Source organism: Mytilus edulis, chromosome 2 (genome assembly GCF_963676685.1).
Source record: "Mytilus edulis chromosome 2, xbMytEdul2.2, whole genome shotgun sequence".
Taxonomy (NCBI): domain Eukaryota; kingdom Metazoa; phylum Mollusca; class Bivalvia; order Mytilida; family Mytilidae; genus Mytilus; species Mytilus edulis.
Genome location: NC_092345.1, coordinates 107701733 through 107728885, shown reverse-complemented (window position 1 = coordinate 107728885; position 27153 = coordinate 107701733). Strand labels below are relative to the sequence as shown.

At 33.4% G+C, this 27153-nt stretch overlaps 1 protein-coding gene across 1 annotated transcript in view; it reads left to right on the top strand.

The window, feature by feature from the left end:
- LOC139511163 (protein mesh-like) overlaps positions 1-27153 on the top strand; it is a 41533-nt gene that overhangs the window by 8054 nt on the left and 6326 nt on the right. Inside the window, exons 6-17 of the mRNA XM_071297737.1 lie at positions 1351-1487; positions 2788-2942; positions 8887-9177; positions 10125-10399; positions 15176-15319; positions 16415-16573; positions 17198-17350; positions 18219-18344; positions 18980-19225; positions 21783-21944; positions 24336-24506; positions 25650-25811. Of these exons, the coding sequence (XP_071153838.1) occupies positions 1351-1487; positions 2788-2942; positions 8887-9177; positions 10125-10399; positions 15176-15319; positions 16415-16573; positions 17198-17350; positions 18219-18344; positions 18980-19225; positions 21783-21944; positions 24336-24506; positions 25650-25811 (2181 nt within the window). The remainder of the gene's footprint in view (positions 1-1350; positions 1488-2787; positions 2943-8886; positions 9178-10124; positions 10400-15175; positions 15320-16414; positions 16574-17197; positions 17351-18218; positions 18345-18979; positions 19226-21782; positions 21945-24335; positions 24507-25649; positions 25812-27153) is intronic.

The window sequence follows — 27153 nt, the reverse complement described above, 5'->3', positions numbered from 1 at the left end:
TGGATTAACTGAGGGCGGTCGTTTTTCAAACAACAGCGAACAATGAGAGTATTTCAACACCTCATTTCAGATAAAAGATATGCGATACTTGTTTCTCAAAGTCTGAATTTAAGTAATAATATCAAATAAGGCAAGTGACGTGTGAGCTACTTCCTTCGTATTCAAACCTTGTCTTCTCTTAATTTACTCAATGGATCGGGGATGTCAGGACAAATCGTCCTCGCTTTAACTTTGCGAAGTTACTGATCGACCCAAGACCGGATCAAAGCATGGAAGTGAACAATCATGTCTATCAAGTAAATCGTGTTTTTTACCGCTGAAATGATCAATCGTCAGTGCAATCATGCGATTGATCAATTAAGTCAATAGAATTTTACCGATACTCAAGATGGAAATTCTATCAATCGCTTTGTTCGTGTACAATTTGGGCCTAGGCTATCATCAGCACAGTAGTCAGTACTTTAGTTCTGGGATAAAAATATTCATATTTTTAATTTAAACTTACAGTTGTATAAATTTGGAGGTGGTTTGAATTATGACCATCGTGCACTGTCGTTAAACCTTGTGCGGGTTTTGCTTTACTTTTTGTTTTTTTGGTACTATCATCTATTTAAAGTTTTTATTAGGTTTTGTTGTTGGTACGGATAATGCACTGGGTTTTGGCTTGATGGTAATACAATAGATTTTGACTTCACCGTAATACAATGGGTTATGACTTGACATTAATACAATGGGTTTTGACTTAACGGTAATACAATGGGTTTTGACTTGACGGTAATACAATGCGTTTCGACTTGACGGTAATACAATTCGTTTCGACTTGACGGTAATACAATGTAGTTTTTCTTTGTAGATTTACAAGCATAACCCTCGTCCTGTCTCTCATATTTTTTGTATTGATTTTTCCCAACAAGTTTGTGAGAGATGAATTAATGTGAAGTTTGTTACTCAGTTTAAACCATGTACTTTCTTGTCTGCGTCTTTTGTCAGATTTACTATCAACTGCATACATATTTTGTCTTTTTCATATTTTTTTGTAAGTTTAGTTGGAATTTTTGTTATTTTACTTTTTATTCATAGCTTTTTGGTTCTTTTCGATCATCTTTTCCGAGTTAATTCCCTTTCTTACTTCCGTCTCTGTACAAAATCAGTATTTCCTTGAGAACTCATTTCGTGGATGAACTAGACGTTCTCTCTATGAAATGAAACAATGCAGCAGAATTCGAACTTTTCCAATATTTATCCATATGAAATTTGGTAATTATTTATTGTAAGTATCTGTTATTTGTCAAACATATATCTCCATGATTTTCCACATATTTATCGCTTTGTTTTTCATTTTGTATGCAGTGAATCCAGCAAGCGTGAAGCCAAATCTATATCGAATCAAACCAGAACAATGGAAAATTGGTGAACATGTTACGTTAAAATGGGGAGATTTACCATTTGAGGCAGATACAATTGCAATCGAACTGTTGATCCTCACTGTAAATAAGTATTTTATTCTTTAAACTTAGACATGTGAGGTTTAGGAATTTGTGTCATATTTTGGACTCGTTGTGTTTTTTTACCTATAGAAACAAAAGGGTCGAATAACAGGTTAAACCTTATTGAAGACATTGAAAGGATAGTGTAACAGTTCAAAAAGTAAAATCACAAAAATACTGAACTCCGAGAAAAATTCAAAACAGAAAGTCCCTAATTAAATGGTGATATCAAAAGCTCAAACACATCAAACGAATGGATAACAACTGTCATATTCCTAACTTGGTACAGACATTTTCTTGTTGAAAATGGTTGATTGAACCTAGTTTTAAAGCTAGCGACACCTCTCACTTGTATGACAGCCGCATCAAATTCCATTATATTGACAGCGATGTGGAAACAAAACTAACAGACATAATAGGTAAAAATGTAAAAAAAAAAAAATAGGAGTACAGCAGTTAACATTGGGTTATCAAAATTAACATCATAAGGCAACTCTAGCCGACATCAGGTTTAGATCCGTTGTGAAAGTTAGTTAATGATACTAAAATATCAATAAAAGCAACAAAAGTATACCGCTGTTTAGTTACTTTTTTCAAAATTTCATGCAGTTTTTAACAAAATTCGAACACACCTATGTCGTTGTTAAATAAATATAATTAAGAGTAAAATGATCGTTATTTTCTGATAAATGGGGTCAAGGTTTTGCAGTAACAATAAGATACAAGTTTGTTTATGATTTTCAGACATTAAGATCTTGTCAAATCTTCATGGCATTATATAAAGTTTGAACCCAACCTAATTTTTTTTTATCAAAGACAGTATCAAGCAAACTTTTGTAAAGATTGTTTTTTTGAATTTTACAAACAAATGGACCAATAAAAGAATAGAAAATAATCTTCATAATTTGGAAAACGGCAACTGAAAATAGTTTGAATTCTTTTTATTCTTTCGTATTTACTGATAAATTGATATGGTTTCAACAGTCACTTTAGACGTTTACATTTACAGCTGCAATTGTAGGCAAGACACATGGTTCCACAACACTCTTTTTAAATTTATACCTGTGAGAATCATTGTTAAAGCAAATAAGATCTTAATTAACTGACATTCAAAATAGAAATATTGACTTCAAGAAGGCATGTGCAACATTCTATAATAATTCGAAAAGGATAGGATCAAGTCAATTTGAAGCATGATATCATATATTTAGGCTGAATTACGAAAATTTATTAAATTACTAAAAAGTTCTATTGTTATACGTTATTGAACATGTTGAACAAAAAAAACTTTTTTATTTAGAAAATTAACAACACCCTACAACTGCATCGGGAGACATATGTTGCTAGAAAATTACCATTAATGCATAAACATGTTTTCCGTCTACCAAGTAGTTCAGGTCAGGCTGCTGTGTTACGTATTCATCCGGAACCGGATGATTCAAACCAAGATACTTCGTAAGTACCATAGATAAGCACAAATATATAACACTCAGCATGCTATGCTTTAAAAACTTGAAATACTGTGTGAGGCTTGGAAAAAACAAATTAATTTTACATTCACTCATAAACTGAAGAATCAGCCAAAGATGATTTTATTGTTCTAAAGGTAAACACGTGTGCTCTGGAAAGACATGTTTTGACACAACAAAGGCATGCTTGTAAGTACCATTCTAAGGCAATATATTCCGACTGCAAAGAACTACGTTTAAACACTACTCTAGTTATGTAGATTGCCACTGCAACGGCATTCGTGTAATCACCATTATAGGAAAATAAAACTGCAAATTCAAACGTTTTGACACGAGAAGATTTGTGCTGCAAAGACAAACGTTTTAACACTACCCTTGGTAAGTAAATAAAGAATGTGTCTTAGATAATTGATCATTTTCATTATTACGTCTGATTGAAATGAATTTCGTTTACATAAATTCTAGATGAATTGTTAATTGACATAATAATTTGAAAGAGTGAAGTACATAAATCTGCGTCAATAACAAGGAACTTTACAATTAATTTTACAATTTACACCACAGTGACTTGGTCGATGCCACTGCTTGTGGACGTTTTGTTCCCGAGGGTATCACCAGCCAAGTAGTCAACCCTTCGGTGTTCACATGAATATTAATATTGTGGTCATTTTTATAAATTTCCTGTTAACAAAACTTTGAATTTCCGAAAAACTAAGGATATTCTTATCCCAGACATAGATTACCTTAGTTGGCTATTATTCATTTGTTTCTCTGTCCAATATTTTGTCTTATTTATTTATATTGTAGTCCTGTCATGTAATATTGTCATTTTAATGTTATGAAACGTTTTTCGTTTATCACTGGGTTTTATTATCATGATATAATTAGATTACATTCTCATGAACAGTTATAAAGTAATTCCTTGCAATCTATGTTTATCGCCTTCAATAAGATTGTACTTGTTAAATGTCAAATCAATCATGTTAAGCAGCTGGTGCCCCGCTGCTATGTTTATACAGGTGACCGGTTGACCTCAGCTCCAGTTGACCTTAGCTCCGGGCTCCGGGCTCCAGGCTTCGGGCTCCCGGCTCCGGGCTCCTGTAATATAGCTCTTGTAGAATATTTCTTTGTTCAGAGTCGTTTAACCATATTATAATCAGGTTACTAGAGTAGTATAAAAGAGAAAAGTAGATAGTTAGAAGGGATACGAGATACGATATACGAGGAGGAGAGACGATTTTGTGTACGAGAGGTGTGTACGTAGGAGATTAAGGATTATGTCACCGTATTGTTGAGCCTGCAGTTAAGATGTTGTAAACTTGTATTACTGTTACATGTACTTTGGATTTTGAATAATACAGTACTGAATTTTTTTGTGTTTATGTTAACTTGCAAGACTTCCTTCAGACTACACCAGGATCCATTTATTTATTTATGTGACCAGGATTCCCTTAATCACGCTACCAGAGATTTTTAGGGTTACCCTGATAAAGATTATACTTGGCATTTGTCGTCCGTGGACGTGTGAAACGTAGACACCAAACAACAAAGCACAAACACAAGAATACACACTTTCGTTTAACTCCCCACACTTAAACTTTTTCGTCACATTGGTGGCAGCGGTGGGATTTACTGTGTGTGACGAACTTGTAATAAAATAATGGAAACACAAAGAAGAACAACAAGAATAACAACTCAGGCTCCAATGCTCTCTCACGTAAGGCAGAATTGCTTTAGAACTAAAGTGATTTCCCCAGCATATTCTGGGTTAGGTAGTTCTCCTGCCACTGGACGTACTCTTAATGATATTCATACGGAGACTATGCCAGAGGTCCGGTATCGCCGGAACATCGGGCACTGTTACCCAAGAAAAAATCATTATAGATTTATCCAGAAGATGAGCAATACGGAAAAGGACGGAGAAAATGGTTGGAAGAAATTTTGGCAAATATAGGTTATTTTGCTTACACTCAGTAGCGGCCTCGTCGCATCAGCATGGATTTATTTTCCTTACAACCGGGTTGTACAGAAATCTCAGGAATACGTTATAATTGGGCTTTATGTGATAATGGGACTATGAATTTGTACAATTGCTTTAAAATTAATATGGAATTTCGTTCTTTATGGTCAGGAAACAGACAACGCTCCACAAACATGGTCCGAGAAGAGACGAAGAACTGAGAAGGCTCGCACCATAATGGATGAAAGCGATACGCCCTATGATTCAGATGAAATGCCCTCTTACTCCTGTCCTAGTCCTAATAGTCCTGTTTTAACAGGCAAAGGAACACGGAAATGGAGTTATCCGGGCACGAATCGGAAAACATGGGCACATCGACAAAACAAATTCAATCGCCAGATTTTCATAATCGGGCAAATGAATTAACTACAGATATGCCGAAAACCAAATGTTTTCGTGTGAGAAATGTTCGACCAGCAAACGAATACCCTGTCCGTAGGACGTTTTAAGGAATTAGCGATGACGTTTGGAATGAATTTATACAATACTTTGAGAATGTATCCGAGCTAAATGTTTGGAATAACGAAAAGGCACGTAGGGTACTACTTAGTACTTTAAGAGGACAAGCTGAGATCTTTGCATACGGGATGCCATTAATTATTCAAAGAGATTTTGAACACCTGAAACGGAAGATGGATGAAAGATTTGGACATACGGCGATGAAAGAAAAGTATGTGACAGAGGCAACACTGAGAAAAAGAAAACCGGAAGAATCTTTGAGAGACTTCGGTCAAGCCATAGAGGATTTGTACTGTAGAGCGTATCCGGGCTATCCTGAGATTGTAAAGGAGAAGTCTATTTCCGCGTTCCTTGACAAGTGCGGACAATCAGAGGATTTTCGCCTTGTTGTCAAGCGAACCAGACCTAATACCCTGCAGGAGGCGGTAAATAATTCAATGCAGGAAGAATATTTAAGAATTGGAGAGAGGGATCTCTTAGCCAGCATTTCAAACCAGTTCAGCGGCCGATATTTAAAGTTGAAGACTGGGATAGTGATGAAGATGTAACTACAGAAGCAGAAGAAACACGAATAGAAAATGTCGACAGAAATAATGTTCCTGATAATTAACTTACGGAATAACGGTATAGAGTCCTGAGTGCGATTTTATAACCGTGATAGATGGCGTGGAAGAGACAGATCCCCGATGTTTAAAAATCGTCCACCAGAATTTCCGGAACCGAGAAGGGGACCGTAGAGATTCTCGAGAGACAGATTTAAGTAGAGGCGATCGACACCAGAGGCCAGGTGTCGGTCACCCGGACATGAACGGCCTAATGAAAAGGAAAAAAACACAATGAAACGACGGAAGAAGATAGTGAATAAACCAAGTGACTTTATGAACAATTGTTTATTTATTGTGTAAACTATGTTGTTTTATGCATAAGTTTTTCTGTGACTGTTTATAGTCGAAATTTAAACTTTATTTGGTGCACGAGACCCTAAACATATTGTTATGGTGTCACGGAGCCCTTTAAAAGTACAAATTGGTTCACGACACCCTAGACATATTGTTCTGGTGTCACGGAGCGCTTTAAACAATGATTAACTACATGTTTTTTTAAAGAACAGTAAATTCTATTGTTTTAAAAGTTTTAAAACTTAAAAAAATTGTAGACTTAAAATATATCATTGAAAGCACTAGTTAGCAAATATAGATATTTTTTTAAATATTTTTTTGTTTTGATAAGTGCTTATTTTTATTTATACATAGACTTTAATTTTGTTCGCAAAAATTATTTTAAAGTCGTTATGAAAATTTGGAACCTGTGACCCTAACTTTTTGATTGGTGTCAATCGGAACAAATTTTATTTTGTCTTTTATAAGTTACTCTTGGATCCCAAGTTTTTTTTTTTGGTGTTCAAGGAATAGTTAGGATAGCACTAATAGATGAGTAATCTTTATAGTTTTATTATTCTTTAAGGAGCATAAACTAAACAGTGGAAGTTCAGGGCTAAGAGGGGGGCTGTGAAACGTTTTTCCTTTATTACATGCATCACTTGGTTTTATTATCATGATATAATTAGATTACATTCTCATTAACAGTTATAAAGTAATTCCTTGCAATCTATGTTTATCGCCTTCAATCAGATTGTACTTGTTAAATGTCAAATCAATCATGTTAAGCAGCTGGTGCCCCGCTGCTATGTTTATACAGGTGACCGGTTGACCTCAGCTTCAGTTGACCTTAGCTCCTGGCTCCGGGCTCCTGTAATATAGCTCCTGTAGAATATTTCTTTGTTCAGAGTCATTTAACCATATTATAATCAGGTTACTAGAGTAGTATAAAAGAGAGAAATAGATAGTTAGAAGGGATACGAGATACGATACACGAGGAGGAGAGACGATTTTGTGTACGAGAAGTGCGTACGTAGAGATTAAGGATTATGTCACCGTATTGTTGAGCCTGCAGTTAAGATGTTGTAAACTTGTATTACTGTTACATGTACTTTGGATTTTGAATAATACAGTATTGATTTTTGTTTTGTTTATGTTAACTTGCAAGACTTCCTTCAGACTACACCAGGATCCATTTATTTATTTATGTGACCAGGATTCCCTTAATCACGCTACCAGAGAGTTTTAGGGTTACCCTGATAAAGAGTATACTTGGCATTTGTCGTCCGTGGACGTGTGAAACGTAGACACCAAACAACAAAGCACAAACACAAGAATACACACTTCAGTATAAGTCCCCACACTTAAACTTTTTTGTCACAGTTATAATTAACATTACCATTAAAGCGGTAGATATGGCATGCCACAAAATCAGGTTCAACCCACCATATTTTTAAATGCTCTGCACCAAGTCAGGGAAATGGCCATTGGTATATAATAGTTCATTTCTGTGTGTGTTACATTTTAATGTTGTGTCGTAGTTCTCTTATATTTGATGCTTTTCCCTCAGTTTTAGTTTGTAACCCGGATTTGTTTTTTCTCTATCGATTTATGAACTTCGAAACAGCGGTATACTACTGTTGCCTTTACTTACCTAAGCCGTATTTGGCACAATTTTTTTGAATTTTAGATCCTCAATGCGATTCAACTTTGTACTTGTTTGGCTTTGTAAATATTTTGATATGAGCGTCACTGAGGAGTCGTATGCAGAAGAAACGCGCGTCTGGCGTACTAAATTATAATCCTGGTATTTTTGATAACTATTAATATGGAATACATATGAGTTATTTTCACAAAACAAACTCACGACTAAGATTGGTCGTGATCCATGTACAATTCAGTATACTTACGACCATTCTTAGTCGTACCTTATTTATGTGAAGTCGACTCCAGGTCTCCAACAATAAACACGTGTCTGTGATATATTCAAGTTTTAAATCGTTTAGTTGGGAGAAAGTGCGATATACACATTGATATACATAATCAAATTTTTCCCATTATAATTAAATTATGTAAAAGACATAACACATTGTTGGGTAACCAACCAATGACCAAGGTCAAGACTTAAAACTCCGATCTTGTGACAGAATGAAACTAATTATCAAAGCACTCAACAACGGCTCTTCGGAATATCAGTCACACGAATCAAAGATCAAATCGCATAAAATGATAGCAAAACAATGTAGTTCTATAACTGGGTTAAAACAATACAGCGATCATAAAAAGAAGCAAATAACAAGTAAAGCTGTGTCAAACACTGTTATCGGTCACATGTGCTAATCATGTTGATATTGGTTCTCGGCAAACATATTGTACACGATCTTCTTGTACATTGCACAAAGCACATTTGTAAAGATATTTAATTTAATGTTACATATTTGTACGGTTCCCGACATCAAAAATGAAACATGGAAAGTGTCTTCCATGAAAGAAACATTTTGTTGTAGAAACCATTCACATAATTTGCATTTTTTAAAACTGATGTTGATGCAGTGCTATTTAATTCTTTTTAGCTTGTTAGCCTCGGGATGGTCGGATGTGTTTATTATGTTGCCACCAGACGGAAAATCTCTTTTATCTGCTTGTTATGACTGGGATGATCGGGAGGAGAAACATCGTTCCTTGGAAAGACACCAAATCGACACATGTCCATGTACTATCGCCCAGGCTAGACTGGACATATCTAGGTTTAATCCCGATCCTCATTGCAATACACTAGTAGACCATAATATTGATAATGATACAAGTATTAATTGTATCTACCATGTAGGAGCTTTACAATGTTTGCGAATGGCGTTTCCTGGGTAAGAAAAAAAGTAAAATGAAAATAAATGTATATTTTCTCCATTTGTATACCAATAAAGTTTGTTTCAACTCCGGCTTTTATAAAAATTGTTACTTCTAATGTTTTGGCGACATCGCTTCAAATAGAAATCCCTTTCATTGTTAATTAACTTGTTAGCAGTGTATAATCACCATTCATGCCATTAATTAAAGTGACAGGGCGAACTTTCTCAATGACATCCGTAATTCATACCTATTTGAATGGTTTTACACTAGTAATTTTGGGGTCCGTTATAGCTTGTTCTTCGGTGTGAGCCAAGGCTCCGTGTTGAGGGCCGTACATTGACCTATAATTGTTTACTCTTATAAATTGTTATTTGGATGGAGAGTTGTCTCATTGGCACTCACACCACATCTTCCTATATCTATATCCTGTAGTAGGCTGTAACGTCATCCGGTACGAATACAACACGATTTTCGATTTTCTTACGTTATTTTTCATCCTCAAGATGGATTATATTATTGAGTTAGTTTGCGTCTTTCTGATTATAAATAGTCACTTTGTATTTTACAAACAACGTAAGGATGAATAAACCAACTTGGGTCATCGAAATCTGACAATATTCAAATGAAGCACACAGATAGAAACTTTTTTCAGGACAAACGGGAGATTGAAAAAATACGGTTCAAATGTTATTGCATCAGATGTACATTTCGAAAACAAAATATGTCACGTCCAATCCCATTCATAAGATTTTTAAATCCAAAATCTAACACAAGCCTACATTACCGAAAAGAAATGAAATAATGTCATGACAAGGAGTCAAATGTTCGTTCTATGAAGCATATTGAATAGTCCAAATCATTAAATAATCTGCTCTTAAGCGATATCATTTTTATTACAAATGTATTACAACAAAATTCATATCTAGAAAATAGCAACAAATAATTGATAATCACATTACAGAAACATGGGACATGACAACCAGTGTTGTTATAACAGTGACGGGAATCTTATAGAAACTAATACTAAAACCTTTGGTGGAACGGCTAACAGATATCACTACAAAGGAGGTGCAGACGATAACATCCCTTACCTGTCCAATATATATGACGATGTAGTACCGTATATGTATTGCTGTCAATATCCAGTACATTACAACCTAGACGTAGATACTTGTCAAAGATTCTTAAGGAGAAGACCACCATCACGCTGTTCGGGGTACATTCCGCCAAGATCCGGTATGATAATTTTTATTTCAAATCAGATTTTCAAGATATCGACTTACTTAATTATTCAAAAATCTTTATCAATGAGTTTCGTGTTCATTGTACAAAATAGGAAAATATCACATATTTAATAGTAAACTTGGTGCTTTAATCGAAAAACATTGCATAAGTGGTGTTGATGTTCGTGTATTCGTGCTCATGAGTAGCAATATATTTTAATTTTATCGTTGCTGCAATGCCAGTCGGTTTTCCTTGTTTCGTTGTGACTCATTATCGCATGTGTACAGGTATAAGGAACAAGGTGGGTACTATTAGTTCATCCGATGCACTTAATATATTATCAGAATTTATTTTGTGATAGAAAAATGACAAAATTCAAACATCAGATTATAAATCACGTCACAAACTTATAAATTGGGGAAATTATGCATATACGAATAAGAAGATACGGTACTTTGAACAACTCTCCATAAGAGACCAAATCACAAGGTAATTAACAACTATACTAAGGTCAGCGTACGGCCTTCAACAATGAACAACAACATTATCGCAGTTTTAGTCAATAAAATGACAAATGTGAGTACTTCAAAACAGAACACTAACGAACTAATTATTGTACAAAATAATGAACGGATAATGAATATGTTACACAGCACAACAAACTACAACCACTGATTTACAGGCTCCTAACTTTGAACAGCACATACATAATGTAACTTATATCTTCATTATCATATCTACTTTATCTAGTTTTTCGAGGTTTTTGTATCAACTTAATTAGTTTATGGGTTTAAGACTTTTTTTGAATATTTTGAATTTTTCGTGTATATAGAAACATGAAAATCATACAAATGAGGGACGTTGTGTCATAGTGAATGAGGTTTCAATGACCACCAGTTGTCAAAGTTCATTTCAAGTTTATAAATCTCAAATTAAAACGGAATGAATATATCATGCTATGTAAATAAAGAACATAGAAATATAATTATGATTTATAGATGAAAAGGTTTATAAAGGTGCATGTATGTGATCTATGATAATCTAGTGATCAATACATAAATATACAATTATATAAATGAAATTATTTTAAAGGGGCATTAGCTACGAGAAAAAATAATAATAAAATAGGAACCTTTTTGTTTAATCATTAATAAAAGTGCAATAGTGAAATAATAATTCGCTTTTACTAGCCATTTTACTTTAATTTTGCCAAAATAAGATAAGAAACATCGATGATGAATTGTTCACTTGCAAGTGAGTAATTTTACTTCATTGAATCTCAATTTCACTCTTTAGCTAGATATTGTTGATACATGTATTGGTCGTGTCTAGTCATGTAAGCGAAAGATTTACCATAATGAAGGTGAATACTTTCGTTGACGGATTCGATCCACCAAAAATCAGAAAAGTCCAATTGACCGAGGTCTCTTTCTATTTTTAAGGATGTTTATGTTTATATCGGGTTATGTGACTTTCAACAGTCTTCGGATGTCAAATCGATGTATACTCAGATGGTGTTTGATATAAAATATACACAAAATGCTGATATATATTATCGAGTCCATGCATTGTTAATTGTTTATTTCAGACGTATTGTGATTTGGTTATAGTTTTTACGTGAATGGCTAAAGTTATACTGTAAAACAATTGACCATAGAATTTGTTTAGAGAGAAAATCATTTTTTCAAAAACTTCAAAATATACTGCTTTTGAATTATTGTCTTCGTGTAATCTAATCAGCTTATCAGTATGCAGTGACCAATACAATGATACTTTTCGCAAAAAATCAGCAATTGCACTATTTACTGCGAAAAAGAAATGACCTACATCTTTATAGATTGTTTATAACACCGGTTTTTTTTACGTTGTGTTTCATTAAGATGAAATAAGTAATTAGTTAAATTTTGTTTCTGTTCCAGACCATATGAGTATTTGGACCGTACGCGTACGGTCCGGACCGTATACGTATACTCGTACGGTCCGACCATACGCGTACGGTCGGACCGTATGAGTATACGTGTACGGTTCAGCTGATCATACATGTTTTGGGATCATATGGGTTAAATTTAAACAAAGATTTATAATAATCTGTATTTTTAGTTACACAAATTCTTATTATTACAATTAGATGAACCCAGTAAATAAGCGAACAATTGAAATTAAATATTTGTTTAATTTTATATCCGTGAATCCTATTTTGTTACTCTGGCCCAAGGTGAGACTTGCTTCCACAAGGAACGTCACATTTGTTTTACATTAACAAGTTTGGTTCATGCATGTTCCTATGCATATGCATCTTTTGTAAAGTTCCTTAAGATTCTAAAACAATTGTCCTCCCACATTATCTTTTCTTTTGATAACTTCAATTACAAGGAGCATAATGGGCAGCAATTATTGAAATATACTGACATACTAAATACAGTAGATTAACAGATTAAATCAGTGTGATTTTGTTTTCAAATAGTTAAAATATTACGTTTTTATTTCAATTACTATTGAACTTTTTATATTAATTTGAGATATAAGATATGTTGATCTGTTATATACATTTGTATCTAATAAACTTGACCAACTTCTTGATATTAATCAGACCGTACGCGTACGGTCCGACCGTATGCGTATTTTGAAAAAGTACGCATACGGTCCAGACCGTACGCGTACGGTCCAAATACTCATACGGTCTGGAACATTTCTACTGTGTTCTTTTAATTAGTTAAAAGTATCTAATTTCACCATACTTGCCTACTGAGTAGTCATTCTTTCTTTAATTCAATTTACTTGTTTAGACTGTAGCATAATTGATGAAAACTGTCATGTAAACTACTGAATCTTTGTTTTTATCAACATCATACAGAGGTGATCCTCACCTTGTAACTAATGAATCTTGTTTTTACCAGCATCATCAAGGGGTGATCCTTACCTTGTAACTACTGAATCTTTGTTTTTACCAGCATCATCCAGGGGTGATCCTCACCTTGTAACTAATGAATCTTTGATTTTACCAGCATCATCCAGGGGTGATCCTCATCTTTTAACTAATAAATCTTTGTTTTTACCAGCATCATCAAGGGGTGATCCTCACCTTGTAACTAATGAATCCTTGTTTTTACCAGCATCATCCAGGGGTGATCCTCACCTTGTAACTAATGAATCTTTGCTTTTACCAGCATCATCCAGGGGTGATCCTCACTTTGTAACAACTGAATCTTTGTTTTTACCAGCATCATCCAGGGGTGATCCTCACCTTGTAACTAATGAATTTTTGTTTTACCACCATCATCCAAGGGTGATCCTCACCTTGTAACTAATGAATCTTTGTTTTTACCAGCATCATCCAGGGGTGATCCTCACCTTGTAACTACTGAATCTTTGTTTTTACCAGCATCATCTAGGGGTGATCCTCACCTTGTAACTAATGAATCTTTGCTTTTACCAGCATCATCCAGGGGTGATCCTCACCTTGTAACTACTGAATCTTTGTTTTTACCAGCATCATCCAGGGGTGATCCTCACCTTGTAACTACTGAATATTTGTTTTTACCAGCATCCTCCAGGGGTGAATCTCACCTTGTAACTAATGAATCTTTGCTTTTACCAGCATCATCCAGGGGTGATCCGCAGCTTGTAACAACTGAATCTTTGTTTTTACCAGCATCATCCAGGGGTGATCCTCACCTTGTAACTAATGAATTTTTGTTTTACCACCATCATCCAAGGGTGATCCTCACCTTGTAACTAATGAATCTTTGTTTTTATCAGCATCCTCCTGGGGTGATCCTCACCTTGTAACTAATCAATTTTTGTTTTACCACCATCATCCAAGGGTGATCCTCACCTTGTTACTAATGAATCTTTGTTTTTACCAGCATCATCCAGGGGTGATCCTCACTTTGTAACTACTGAATCTTTGTTTTTACCAGCATCATCCAGGGGTGATCCTCACCTTGTAACTAATGAATCTTTGTTTTTACCAGCATCATCCAGGGGTGATCATCACCTTGTAACTATTGAATCTTTGTTTTTCTCAGCATCATCCAGGGGTGATCCTTACCTTGTAACTAATGAATCTTTTGTTTTTGATAAGCATCATCAAGGGGTGATCCTTACCTTATAACTACTGAATCTTTGTTTTTACCAGCATCATCAAGGGGTGATCCCTACCTTTTAACTAATGAATCTTTGTTTTTACCAGCACCATCCGGGGTGATCTTCACCTTGTAACTAATGAATCTTTGTTTTTCTCAGCATCATCCAGGGTGATCCTCACCTTGTAACTATTGAATCTTTGTTTTTACCAGCATCATCCAGGGGTGATCCTCACCTTGTAACTAATGAATCTTTGTTTTTGTCAGCACCATCCAGGGTCAATCCTCACCTTGTAATTAAATGAATCTTTGTTTTTACCAGCATCATTCAGGGGTGATCCTCACCTTGTAACTAATGAATCTTTGTTTTTGTCAGCAGCACCATCCAGGGGTGATCCTCACCTTGTAACTACTGAATCTTTGTTTTTACCAGCATCATTCAGGTGTGATCCTCACCTTGTAACTAATGAATATTTGTTTTAACCAGCACCATCCAGGGGTGATCTTCACCTTGTAACTAATGAATCTTTGTTTTTCTCAGCATCATCCAGGGGTGATCCTCATCTTGTAACTACTGAATCTTTTGTTTTACCAGCATCATCCAGGGGTGATCCTCACCTTGTAACTAATGAATCTTTGTTTTTACCAGCATCATTCAGGGGTGATCCTCACCTTGTAACTTATGAATCTTTGTTTTTACCAGCATCATCCAGGGGTGATCCTCATCTTGTAACATTAGACGGTCTGGATTATACATTTAATGGCGTAGGAGAATTTACCATGATAAAAAGTAAGGATAATCATCTAATATTACAAGCAAGAATGGAACAGTTTAAAGACAAACATGGTACGTCATGAATAATTAGGTTTAATATTTTATAAGTAATGTTTATAATAGTCAAGAATCACAGGAAAATTTCGCTCACATCAATTTTACGCGAAATTTACATGAACTTCACAAATAACGAGCTTTAACGTGAAGCTCAGATGAAATCAGTCCATTTGATTTTCAAGAATCTCGTGTTAAACTCATGTGAATTTATAGTCATCAAAATCATGAAAAATATCAGTTTTTGGTAGAAAAAGTTTACTTGAAATTCATGTGAAAAATCAAATAGTTTGTTACTTTGTGTATTGCATTGCCGTTATTTTTTGTTGCACTTCTTTGTTTCTGTTGTTCCGTTGTTTTTGTCTAACAGTTGATGTATTCTCTCCGTTTCAAGGTGTATTCCAGAATTTCTCACTCGATTTATAATTTTCAAATATCAGTATGCTATTGTTGTTTTTATTTATGCAAAAGCCATGTAACATTCATGTGAATCTCAATTTACGTGAAATTCAATTGAATGTTTTCACTTGAGTTTCACGTATAACCTATTCTGATTCTAATTTTTCACGTGGATTTTTATGCGAGATTCATGTTAATGTGTTCAACTTTGACGTTTATCTTCTTTGAATCGATTTCATGAGTTTAGCTTTTATTGAACTGATTTTTATACTTTGTTTTTATATTGTGCTTTTGCACCACTGTCCCATGTGAGGGGGATGGTTGAGCTTCCACAAATATTGTTACCCCCTCATTATCTCATCTCTTACAGATGGACTTCAAAAAAGAATCTATGTCAAATGTGATAATTTCAACTTTCCAATTGTAAACTCCTATTTCCCAGTATAAACAAACCATCGAATTCATCGTTTGGTGTTTACAAAGGAAATAAGTAAAATAAGTAAATGTTGGAGCATGTTCAAACCATCCCACTTAGAAAACTAGAGTGTTGTGTTACCTCAACTTATCATAAAATATCCAATACCTTCAATAAAGACCACGAATGAAAGTAAATTAGTTATAACAATAGAATACAACTAGCGAGATTTCTTGCTTGGAATTAGAAAATGAAAATAACAAATCGTTATATGAATATTTGCACGTTTGTTATTGCAGGTACTCTAAAGCAAGCTAGTGTTATAACCTCGATAGCGTTTCGTTGTAACAATGACTCTGACATCGTTGAAGTAAGATTGAATGAAATAAGAATGTGTGATGTACTTATTAATGGACAGTTACTAGAATTCATGGATACTAACACTGTTGATGTCGAAGGTTAATAACTATTCAACATTGTTTTAATGGTGTCATTCTTTATGCCGAAGTTGTTTGCAATGGGGAAAATGTGACCTTATCATGTTAAATGCTACTTGTTTAATAGTTCCAATAGTATAATAATTGTATACTCTATATTACTGACAGCTTTTACAAATTAGGTAAATCCTATAATGCCAGAAATCCATAGTTTCAATAGCGTCCAATAATAACTGTGTATCATGTTATACTGTGTTATTAGATTAAGTTAATCAAACTGTAGGTCTTATAAATTAACATGAACTACTAGTATGTCGTTTCAGAACTAAACTTTACCACATAAGAGACGATTTCAGCTTCCCCATTTTTAACATTCCATTTTTAAGAAGCAATATTTCAATTTAATCGTTGTTCCTTTTACTAGTTGCTTCAGTGACTGTGTTCCAGAAGATATTAGTTGTCCCTTTTCAAGTAGGAATACATATTAGTATAACTGATTTTTAGAATTAGCGGATTTATTCTTAGACACTTTTTAAGCTCTTATAATAACCTTAGATTTAGTTTGCACAAACTTAAATACCTACTTTGAAATTACTTCTCTTTAATGAAATCACATTGTTTTTATCTATCGTTTCGTTTAATTAGGTGCGACGATAATAAATTCCAGAGGCAATGATACTAATATAGAAAGTATCTGGACCTCGGTCACCTGCAGATACCCGAATATAGCAGTAAATGTCACAGCTATGGCTAAAATGATTAATATTAACATAGTGATAGCAGGAAATTCTTTACGAGGTAATTTTTTTTTTTTAGCAAATTGTATAGTGACACCAATTTTTTCCCTATTCATTACTAGGGAAAATTCCGTCGAATTTTTCTGAAAGATATATACAGATAATATATTCAAAAATAATAATTTGTGCCTCGGAGACCGAGTATTTCAAACACAGATTTCTCATCATTTCGGATTTCAAATTTGAAATTTGAACACGTTTTTGTGTTGCATGAAGAGATATGTATGCAAACAGATACTTTTAAAAAGCATACTTTTGAGATTTCCGACCATCACAATAATCCTTAACCTTGAACTCAGACATATGCCGTAATGTTGCTTCGAATCACGGCGCGAAGCATACTGCATCACTGGATGTTCGCGCGTCTTCAAATTATTACCCAACTATTGCCTTATGATAAGGCTTTGGTTCTTATGGCTACACTGAGATATTAAATTTGGAGCAAGTCCTGGAGAGGAAACGATTGGGATAGTAAAGATAACAAGAGTGAATAATAGTATGGGTATTCAAAACTCCATTAACAATTATTGTTTCATGTTGACGTGATATGGGATACTGCTAAGCCGTATGTGTTACTGTCATTTCTGTTGGTCTTTCAGCAACAATATTTGTACTTAATTTGCTCATTAACAGGTTGTCAAAAAATTGTTGGGTACCTTTTCTGAGATACAATTTGTTCGTTAGATATGTACTATTTTCTTATTTACAGGTTTAGTCAAAGGATTGATGGGTTCCTTTCCTGTAGGACAACGTTTCCTTAAGGTCTGTTCTTATTTTATTATTTACAGGTTTTGCCAAAGGATTGTTGGGTAACTTTTCTGGGAGACAATGTTTTCCTTAAGATCTGCATTTTATTTTCTTATTTACAGGTTTTGTCAAAGGACTGTTGGGTAACTTTAACGGTAAACAGAGCGATGATTTAACAAATGCCGATGACAGAATCATACCAATCAACTCATCTCTAGACGTAATTCATCATGAATTTGGATTGACATGTACGTAAATCGTAAAATTTCTGAGCTGACAAAATATATTGATGTGTTTATCAGATTGTAAAGGCAAATAACTTTTCAAGGAAACAGAAGATGTATTTTAGATTTAAATGATCTACACGTATGTAACTATTCATGTACATTGGTTTTGTCAACGAATACAATATAACGTATACTCACATATAACGCAGACCGGGAGCTTACCGTTCAGTGCAAGGTTATTCCGATCAAGCATTAAACACTATCAGTGACTTGTTTTTCTTAGTAATACCACAAAAAAATAACAGGTCAATCAAAAAAGGATTAAATCGACCAAATTCGAAAATATAGATATTTGTAAACTATATAGCACATGGAATTGTAAATGACATCTCATTGGGCTAAATTATTTGAGGGCTGGAGAGAAATGGATAAACCAAAATCATGTAACCAATAGTTATTGGATGAGACATCCGCATGAATTAATTCAATATTTCTTGTTTAAAGCTGGGACAGAAGTGTTGCACCATCAAATCGGTGTTGTTTTTTTTTCATTAAAAAGGATAAATAAGTTGTAAATGGTATCCGTTTCAATTGTTTTATCTCTTTTTTGTTTATCATAGTGTATGACATTGAAAAAGTTATTTCAATGTTTATAGGGCAGATACATGCTTCTGATTCATTGTTTACATACCCTGTGGGCAAAAATCACCAGTCATTCCAACACGTCGACTTCAGACCTATATTTAACGTTACTGACCAGTGTCCGGGTAATGTTGCTGATGTGTGTGGCGATGACCAGGCCTGTAGATTTGACTTCTGTACAACAGATGACACCAGTTTGGCAGAATCGACCAGAATCATGACAGAAGAAATCGAAGTTATGGCTGAAGTAGCTCTACCAGGTTTATATCAAAAACATAGATACGAACATGTTGTTATGATGGTTTGTTTTCCTGGTCTCATATTTGACATCTTCTTTTAGATAAACTCATCATAGATACCAGGACTAAAACTTGTATATACGCCAGACGCGCGTTTCGGAATTTCTTAGTATAATTTAAGATTCTTTAAAAATATATCTTTGACTCGGTCAATTACTTTTACAAAAACGCACAAACATGCAAGAACTGCAAGGGAGAATGACTTTAAAAATACACCGTTATGTTTATTTTAGCAAATAATTAACTTGATAATAATCAAGATTTAGGTTATGTCTCACAATGTCATTTTTACTGTTATGACATAAACAGTCACAACAACGAAACGACAAATGACGTACATAAAAACAAAAAGAACAGAGCACCTCAAAATAAACATAACATTTAGTAAAAGCTATGACCAAAACAAACCAAAGTTTAAATGAGTCGAAGCTATGACCAAAACAAACCAAATTTACATTGAGTCAAAACTATGGTTAAAAGAAACAAAATTTACATTGAGTCAAAGCTATGACAAAAAGAAACAAAATTAACACTGAGACAAAGCTATGACAAAAAGAAACAAAATTAACACTGAGACAAAGCTATGACAAAAAAAAATACAAAAATGTACATTGAGGCAAAGCTATGAAAAAAATGTACATTGAGGCAAAGCTATGACAAAAAGAAACACAATTAACATTAAAGCAAAGATAAGACAAATAGAAACAAAATTAACATTGAGGCAAAGCTATCACAAAATGAAACACAATTAACATTAAAGCAAAGATAAGACAAATAGAAACAAAATTAACATTGAGGCAAAGCTATCACAAAAAGAAACAAAATTAACATTTAGGCAAAGCTATCACAAAATGACACAAAATGTACATTGAGGTAAAGCTATAAAAGAAAGAAACAAAATAAACATTAAGGCAAATGTATGGCAAAAAGAAACAAAATTAACATTCAGGCAAAGCTATGACAAAAAGAAACACAATTAACATTAAAGCAAAGATAAGACAAATAGAAACAAAATTAACATTAAGGCAAATGTAATACAAAAAGAAACAAAATTAACATTAAGGCAAAGCTATCACAAAATGACACAAAATGTACATTGAGGTAAAGCTATAAAAGAAAGAAACAAAATAAACATTAAGGCAAATCTATGGCAAAAAGAAACAAAATTAACATTCAGGCAAAGCTATGAAAAAAAAGAAACAAAATTAACATTAAGGCAAAGCTATGGCAAAAAGAAACAAAATGTACATTAAGACAAAGTTATGCCTAAAGGAAACCAAATACTCATTCAGGCAAATATATGACCAAACAAGGCTATGAAAAAAACACCAGATGCGTCAAAACAGCAATAACTTAAAAAAAAACTTGAAACTAGACTAAAATGAAAAAATACTTCACTATAAACGAATCATCTTGTGGTGCTTCACTCTTCGTGCTAGAAGCGGTACTCACCATTTCACTCATGTTATGTTACGTTAGTATCAATTGTTGCTAACGTCCTCATAGTTTGGTTGCAAGTTGAAAAATTTTCTTTCTGACAATTATACCACGTCGTCTTGCTCTTAGTTATATTGTTTTATTTTTAATGCTGATCGGATATTGTTTTATGTCTTATCTGTAATTCCATTTCTTATTTTCTATTCGTATGTAAAAGTAAAGATAAATCATCACCCAGTTTATTTATATAATTGCAGTTTAGAACAACTATGTACAGGATTTATTTGTTTTACAGTTTGATTTATAAGAAATGCCGATATAGTTAGATAATACAATTAATTACACAATAATTGACACAATTTTATATCAATATTCATGTAATTGTTAACAAAATACATCAAATAACATAATTACAAACCTAATCTCAATTTTATCCATTTTTTTTAATTTACCTGCAACGTCTACTTTTGTGTCGTTGATACATTCATGTGACGCACAGTTTGTTGTTCTATTATGCTGTTTTTGTGAACTGTCCTAGACTATGTTTGGCAATCGTCGTTGTTCTGTTGTTAACATGTCGAAATGAACTGCTAATTAATTTATGTATGTCTCTACCCTCAGTGTTATTGCATTTATTTGAACTGTATTCATGTCATGGAATGTTGTCATTTTAGCGGTATATGTATTTAACATTACAATAAAGCGCGATGTTTGGCTAGCCACAACACCAGGTTCAACCCACTTTTTTTTCTTAAAAAATGTCCTGTACTCAGTCAGGCATTTGTTATTTAATAGTTCGTTTCTATGTATTGTCATTTGTTTTTGTTGCACTTCAGTGTTTCTGTAGTTTCGTTGTTTTCCTCTTATTGATAATGAGTTTCCTTCGAATTTAGTTTGTAGCCCGGATTTGTTGCCTTTATTGTATATCCAGTAAAACACTCATTTGCTTCTGTTATAAAACATTTGATTTTGTATTTTCTGTCTATATCAATCTCTTTTCAAAATTGAATTTGATATGATGATTAATAGATTTTGAATGTTTTATCGTTTGACGTTTGACTTTTATTTATTTAATATTCAGCTTGTGGCGAGCCCGTAAACATCACCAATGGATACTGGAATTTCACAGGGAAGTCAGCTAATCTTCTATGTGAAGAGAATTATATATCAAATAGTCAAACTTTAATTATGTGTTCTGATGAGGGTCAGTGGAGTGTTATAAACACGACATGTGAGCTAAAACGTAAGTTATTATGTGTTCTGATGAAGGTCAGTGGAGTGTTATAAACACTACATGTGAGCTAAAACCAAGGTTATTCTCATTAATGTTTCTCGGGACAAGTTGTTTAACAAGATTACCAAATGGTTTGATTTTCAATGCTTTTAGACGTAAAATTGAAAGAGGTGGTATGGCTTTGATTTATAAAAAAACGTAAATACAATTATCTTGTCTTATGAATAGATAAATCCTATTTTGTAAAAATTCGCTCTGGTTCTAACAAAAAAAATCTTTTAAACTGACATTATCAAGATGCTTGATTTCATGATTGACAACAAATTCGTTACCTTTGAAGGACGTGTTTTTCAACAAACTATCTAACTGTGTCCCTCTTCTTGTCGCCTTGTTCCTTTATTCTTAAGAGACTGACTTCATACTGGAACTTCTTATGAAGAAAGACAAGCTAGCAGTATCCTTTAACTTTTCTTTCCGCTATATAGATATATGGTGTTCTCTCACTAAATAATTCTAAATTTGGTGACTTTGTTGAACACATCTATCCTTCAAATTAGAGATAAATGATACAACAGATACAGTTAAGTCTATCGCATACCTTGACTTACATCTAGAAACTGACAATGAGGGTCGGTTGAAAACAAAGCTTTTCGACCAAAGAGATGATTTCAGCTTCCCAATTGTGAACTTTCCATTTCTATGTAGCAACGTTCGAATAGAGCTTGCATATCTCCCAATTCATACGATATTCCAGGGCTTGTATTTTCTATCTTGATTTTCTAAATAGAGAGTTGCTGCTCACAAGGAAACTATTAAACCAAGAGTTCCAAATGATGAAGTTGACATCTTTCTTTCGTAAATTTTACGGTCGCCATCACGAGTTGGTTGGTCGCTATGGAATATCCGTTTCACAGATTATATTGGATATATTTCTTATGTCGTAACTACACGATTGTGACCTTCCTAATTATACTTATTCCCTAGTTCGTACTAACATGAGCAAAAAGACGAGTGCCACATGTTGAGTAGGATCTACTAATCCTTCCGGAGCACCTGAGATCAACACCCAGCTTTTGGTGGGGTTCGTGTTGCTTTGTCTTTTTTTTTCTATGTAATGTTTTGTGTATTGATGTTTGTCTTTTTTTTTGTTTTTTTCTTTTTTAGCCATGGCGTTGTCAGTTTATTTTCGATTTATGAGTTTGAATGTCCCTCTGGTATCTTTTCGCCCTCTTTCAGTAAATACAATTAATGTTTCTTGAGACAAGTTTGATAACAAGATGGCCAGACTGGTTTAGGGTAAATGATTTGAAACGTTAATAAACATTATTAGTATTTCTTAACACCAGTCTTTTAACAAGATGGTCAAAATGGTTAATGTTCCATGGCAAGTAATGAACATACATGCAAAATTTGATATTAAGAAAAAAAGAAATATATTTTTAACGATAGGCGAAAGATACCAGAGGGACATTCAAACTCATATGTTTAGAATAAACAGACAATGATTATGTCATGTCTAAAAACACAACAGACAAACTATAGTACACAAAACACAACATAGAAAACTAAAGACTAGTAAGCAACATGAACCCTACCAAAGAAACTAGGGGTGATCGCAGGTGCGGTGGACGGCTAAGCAGATCCTGGTCCACAAGTGGCACGCGTCGTGTTGATAATGTTATTACAAATCCAGTATTTAGTCTATTTCGATTGATCACATAAGTGAAAAGAATCAGGGATTGTAGACATTAGGAACCTATCCGTTATCATCTGTGAAACGGATATTCGATAATTGGCAACTTACTCGTGATCGCAACAATCTCGACAGGATGACTTCAACTTCAGCACTTGAAACGCTTGGTTTTATTGCTTCCTTGTTAGCAGGAACCCTCTATCAAGTACATCATGATTGGAAATACAAGCCCTGGCATATTGTATCAATTGGGAGATAGAAACTCCGTCTGCAGGCGAAAATGGATGTTGCTACATATTTTGGGAAAATTAAATAATATCTTGTATCGCAAAGTTTTCTTTTCAACTGACACTCATTGTCAATTTCTAAATGTAAGTCAATATAAGTTTCTTTTAAGTTTCGCCTGATAGGAACGCTTAGAGACATAGATCTCAGATTAAAAGAAGTAATTATTATGTTGTGTAAATAAGAACCATTCTGATTTGTTTTTAAAACAGCAAATTGTAGTATCTTATAATAACTTTGACTGGATGAGTTAAGCAGTCTAATAAGAATAAAGGAACAGTGTTTTTAATGGATTTTAACAAATTAAGTTTACATTTCGTTGGATATATATAAGACACATTGTTGGTAATGATACCTATACATTTTCATCTAATTACATTTATGGCATTTAATTTCTAGTTTGATTTAATCCTATTTTCTAGCATGTGATGATATGTCAAATTTTACTCATGGATATTGGAATGTAAACAACAGATCAGCAGATTTAGTTTGTATTGATAATTACCTTACAAAAGACAGCATTGTCCTTCAGTGTTTTGACAATGGTACATGGGGTATACCAGTCAATATCAATAATGTGTGTCAAAGAATTGGTAAGTTCTTATTGCTTATACAGCCGGAGTAATTGTAATATGTACTTTGGTACTTGCATGGTTAAAGTGATAAAATTAAAGTACATGTTTAACTTAGAAATTCAATTAAGAATAAGAAATGTACGCGTTTTACAACAAATAGTGTTGCATCGTTATTCATACTATAAATGGTTTTTTTCTAGATTGATGACTTTAATTTGAAGAATAACTTATATCTTGAATTTTTACAATTTGAATGAGAAAGGAGTAGGTCCGGTAAGGGCCGATTTTGGCCTCAAATTTCAGGTTCATCTGACGAAAGATTTTGGACACTTTTTAAACACTTAAGTATCTATTTCAGTTGATTCAATTAGTTTATGTGAAAGAATTTAACTGATTTAGTCATTTAAAACGCTCCGAAAAATATATCAGATATGCCCAAAAAATTTCACTTTTCAGATGTTTTTTGTAAAAACTTAAAATAGCTGCATCCGTGTTTATCCTCAACCTTTATATATGTTATGTATAATCATCAAATATAACTTACATTTCAATATTATGAATGAACACAAATGTGGCCTCTTTCATTTAAGACGGAAACCGTCTAGAATTTAATTAAAATGCTAAAATTGTGATAATTTCAGTAATTTAGCATGACTTAAGGATGCTAGTACCCGATATATGTGCATTGTATTGTCAAAATAGGTCATATTAATGTAGCAAAAGCATTCTGTTTTCCAAAAAATAACTAAAAGTATACATTTTAACAGTTTTGTAAAACTGCTATATTTTGGGGCCAAAAAGGGTGCTTACTGGAACTACTCCTTTTCAAAGATTTACTTGAAAAAAAACTGGTATGAATGTTTAAAGTCATATGAAACATATGAAACGAGTTAATGGGGAAAATAATAATTATCCAATTCTTAAAACAATGCATGTATATACCATAAACTTAGTCTTCTGTGCACGATTTTATCATTTCTTACGCAAACATATCGTATAATCGCATATGACTTTTAACATTCTCGACAAGACACTCTAAATATAGCCGCTAAGTTATTGTTTTAACATGCTATCTAAAACATAAATGCAAAATACATTCTTTGTGGGCATTATATACAAGTAAGATTTAACATTTTCATTTGGAATGAATATTGTGTTCAGCCTGTGACCTTCCAGAACCTATTGACAATGGGAAGTGGAATATTAGTGGACGGAGTGCTGAACTAGTGTGTGCTGACCACTGTACCTTAAATGGGTCTTCACTACTGAACTGTGACAATGAAGGTGTTTGGGAGTTAATAACATCAGCATGTTTAAGACCGGGTATGTCTTCAGAGATTATTAAATGTCAACACAAAATATCGGCTTTACCTTAAAGTGTGAATTGTTCTGGTAAACTAAAACGAAAAATCCCGAACATTACCGGAATGTTTCATTCCATACTTACAAACCTCTGACTTGCTTCATTCGGAAATTAAAGAAATTTTCTTTTGGTTTTAAATCCGTATTTTATCTCTCAGTGATTAAACGTTATGATAGAGAGCAAGAATTAAATCATTGTTCCTTTAACAAATATAAATAATGTATGTACATGTAGAAAAAGAGGCGTACGCACTCCTCAGATCGGAATGAAATATCTACTTGAAATCGTCAAATGGAAAATCGCCTCACTACTGTAGAAGATCGTAGAACTATCTTCTTCTTCTTCTCTGGATCTTTACACCCTTTATAGGGTAACCATACGAAATTGTATGTCGAACAGTTCCACCACCAAAAAAATAATTGAAGAATAAATTAACAATCGTAACACAACAACATTATATACACTATATACATTTTTTAAGTCTTTATGTGTTTTTATAAAGGATGTTTACAGGTTTTATTTTGACTTTTACATAGGAAGTTTACAGTTTAAGTCTTTTAACATACAATTAAAGGAAAAATTATGATTTTTACTTTTAGCAGTTATTTTTCATATATTTTTTTTATTTTTGGTTTACTGATCAATATTTAATATAATATTTACAGATTAGGTCACATATTCACTTTTTAGATAATTCACTTTTTAGATAATTTACAAAAATGAAAAAAGACAAGATTTTGGTCTTTGATCTTTAGGAATTCGCCTTTATATCTTTAAAGAGAACTTGACATTAATTTATTCACTGTGTATTATGAGAACAATTAGAAAGATGATGTTTTTACAACTATTTACAGTTAATTCACAGAATATTTATGAACTGAAACTCTTAAGATTTAATGAGACTGATTATACTGTTAATAATAGTATTAAGTAGACTAAATTTTCAAAATGTTTTGTTTAAATTTTACATTGCTGTCCTCCCATCCTTGCCCCCACTCTTAGGCAGCCTTTTTCTTTGCTTGGTCTTTCATCACCAGTTGATATCGTGCGTTGTGTATGAGAAACACTAGTCTTCTTGATTGGAATTCTATTTGAGATATCAGGTCAGATGTGATTCTGTATATCTTTTGTATTTTTGTAATGTCCATTAATACTTGAATTGTCATTTCACATGTGAGATCTTCTACTCGCACATTCCCGTTTGTGGTTAGTAGGTTCTTAATTGTTTGTAATATTGGATCTCGCAGGTAATTCCACGCTTCACATTCTATAAGCAAATGTTCTAATGTCTCTTCTTTACAC